The 2998-nt window shown below is 35.7% G+C and overlaps 2 protein-coding genes across 2 annotated transcripts in view; one reads left to right on the top strand and one right to left on the bottom strand.

The window, feature by feature from the left end:
• LOC117103747 overlaps positions 1-546 on the bottom strand; it is an 18016-nt gene extending 17470 nt beyond the window's left edge. The window contains exon 1 of the mRNA XM_033244357.1: positions 462-546. Coding sequence (XP_033100248.1) covers positions 462-546 — 85 coding nt within the window. The remainder of the gene's footprint in view (positions 1-461) is intronic.
• Positions 547-629: 83 nt separating this feature from the next.
• Positions 630-2998, top strand: part of LOC117103744 (fibropellin-1-like) — a gene marked incomplete at its 3' end in the record, with an annotated part of 9324 nt that continues 6955 nt past the window's right edge. The window contains exon 1 of the mRNA XM_033244354.1: positions 630-724. Within this exon, the coding sequence (XP_033100245.1) occupies positions 630-724 (95 nt within the window). The remainder of the gene's footprint in view (positions 725-2998) is intronic.

The raw sequence follows: 2998 nt of genomic DNA, 5'->3' as shown, positions 1-2998 counted from the left end.
GTAGTACTTGAGAACCCTGCACTTTCGATTCCACTCAGTGCATATGACTTTGCAGTGAATTTCAATGACGTCATCTTTGTCTCAGCGTATCAACGTCCCAGTGTATCAGCGTCTCAGTGTATCAGTGTATCAGCGTTTATAAGACAACGTGAATCTGCAAAACAATCGTACAGGCTGAAGAACCAGCAGTACAGAGGGAATCTAGACACTGCGAACCAATACAGATATGTGAAAGTATTCAAAACATGCAAGTGAACATGGCGATCTGCGGAAAATGTATAGTATAGGTATAAATCTTGGCCTTAACATAAAAAAAAATAAAATTAATTAAATATATATAAAAAAAACGGCTCTTTGAAAAGCAAATGATGGCAACAAAAAACGTCCAGTAGAGCACTACAACAACTTGTACTCCAATGAGCTGAAGCTGATAATATCTTTCTATCTCAAGTCAGCTTTACCAATTAACATGAGCTTGATACAGAACCAACAGCGGAGGACCTGCACTGCAGTAAACTCACTCTCAAACTGGAAAGCTAGGTTCATTGTTTAAGTGCTAAAAATGTGAACGCATATGCCGACGAATAGTGGACTGATCAGTTACCAAGGAAAGTGTACTCCAGAAAAAAATGTATGTACGTGTCTCCCAGCATCAGGAATTGATGAACGGATGCCATAATTATGGAGGTCGACTTTCAGAAGGCTACAACAGATGCGAAAACAAGTCAACGTTTTAGATTTTAGAATTTGGAGTCGGTTTTAAATTTTTTAACTACTAGTTAAGAATGAATGATGATGACATAATTAATGTCGAAATATTGAATCCCAACACGATGGCGTGTATTTCAATACTTGGCGTATGTATTATACTTTCCTAGTTAAGAATGGCAAATGGACATTTGCCTTGAATATTAGCCTATTGCTAAGTTCTCACCAAACAATTGCGTAAACATACGCAAGTTTAAAATTACATGTTTGCGGAACATGCACGTTTTCCTAACCCTTTTATAGTGATGATAATAATAATAATAATAATAATAATAATAATAATAATAATAATAATAATAATAATAATAATAGTAACATTTATTTCGAAATAGTCATAATAATAATACAAATATAGTGATATAATTATTAAGTACAAATATAAATAGAATAAGGACTATTTCAGGAATCAATATTAGAAGATATCACCTTTTCTCATGATGATTCCTTAACAAAAGAAAGCAAGACAAACGCAAAAATGAAATACGGTACCGCAAACGTTGTTTATTTTGTGTCACCTTTCATAGCCTACACCTGTGTTTGACAAGATAACTTCTTTGTCCAACATATACAAAAATGATGTCTTATCCAATGTTATGGTGTTAATTACGCGTTACATTTTTATGGTAGTTAAAACAATATGATAAAAATTATTTTTATCTCTATAGAGTTAGTCCCAATGAAGGTGTAGGCGTATGTAAACTAAGATAACTTCTTTGTCCAACATACAATAGATGCTGTCTTATCATTTGGTAGTTAAGAAAAGCTGGAATTGAGATAGGCACAGGTAAGTCACTTGAAACGCAGTTTTTTGGAGGAGACATACACTTTAAACAGTTTAGACCGTCATGTTTTTTTTTTATATTATTTATAATAAGACCTACCCCTATAACGAGGCAGTGGTGGCGCCAGCGGGGGAGGGGAAGGGATGGCATTCTCCCTTCCCCTATTCGGACAGCTTGGAACCCCTGTCGTCTGATATTATGACGAGGTAGGGAACATCTTTACTGCTGGATAGAGAAACAAACGAATACATAAGGCGAGACGTTTTTTATATCTTTTTTGTCGAATCCGCCGCCCACCAATGATATTTTTATTTGGGATAAAAATAACATTTTATTTTTGGCCAACTACCGCATCTACGAAAATAAGAGTTTTGTTTTCTTATTATTTTTACTCCCGTCACTGCTTTGAAATCTCCAAAGTTGTTACCCCTTCGTTTAATCCATAATTTGTTATATTTTCAGACAAAAAAAAAGAAAAGAAAAATCTCGAAGGTTACAAAAAGACAAAAGGTGACACTCTTTCTAAAAAACTTCAGAAACATAAAATTAAAAAAAAGAAAGGAGTAGGCCTAAAGGTAAGAATGTAAAACAAAGGAAGCACTCTTCCCCCACCCCCTTTTACCAAAAATCACGGTCAAGTAGTTAAATATCACCTAAAATCACCCTATTTTGCGAATTAGCGCCACTCAACTGATTATCGAGCCCTCAATTCACTTTCGCACCCCCATCAGTCCCCCAATTCAAGTCTTCTAGATACGCCACTGAAAGGAAGACGGCCCCGCCCCTTCCCCCACACACTAAAAATGCATGCAAAGAATGACATTCTAAAACCAACATTATGCATCCTGTGGTGTCTTAATGTAAGTATCCGAAGGAATTGCTGCAACCTTCTCCGTTCTCTGAGGACTTTGCTAACCAACCTGGAAGTTGATAGCCTTGGAACACAACCACTGTACCAACCGCTCCAACAGAAAGCCGTCTATTACACCGGACTTACGTTTATCTTATCGTTTTGTTAATAAGAATTGATAAGTTAGGCCATGGTTAGGCCTATACTTCAGGGAAATGTTTGTATTAGGGCCTTGATCACATATATGGCATTTATAATGCCAGTAATGCGCGCATTAGTTTTAAAGGGAGGGCGTCGGTGCGCACCGAAGGCCGATGTTGAGATTTGTAAATTATATCTACAACAGAATTACAGCAATAATAATTGTTATTTTTGTAGTCTCTCTTAGAGAGCGTTGATTTTACAAACTTGAGGATAAACATCATGAATCGCACTCAATACATCGCATTTGTGGTGTTCTTTTCAAATGTAAGTTAAAAGTGTTTTTTTTTTCCCCACACGAAGAAGTAGGGTAAACGTAATATGTAAATGAATATTAAGTAAGCCTATCATGTAATTTGACTATGAAAATTATATATATATAGACATACATATATAT

This window comes from Anneissia japonica, unplaced genomic scaffold, assembly GCF_011630105.1.
Source record: "Anneissia japonica isolate Jap-2015-1 unplaced genomic scaffold, ASM1163010v1 scaffold287925_len434832_cov202, whole genome shotgun sequence".
Taxonomy (NCBI): domain Eukaryota; kingdom Metazoa; phylum Echinodermata; class Crinoidea; order Comatulida; family Comatulidae; genus Anneissia; species Anneissia japonica.
Note: the sequence above shows the minus strand (reverse complement) of the source record. Positions and strands in the feature narration are given on the sequence as shown.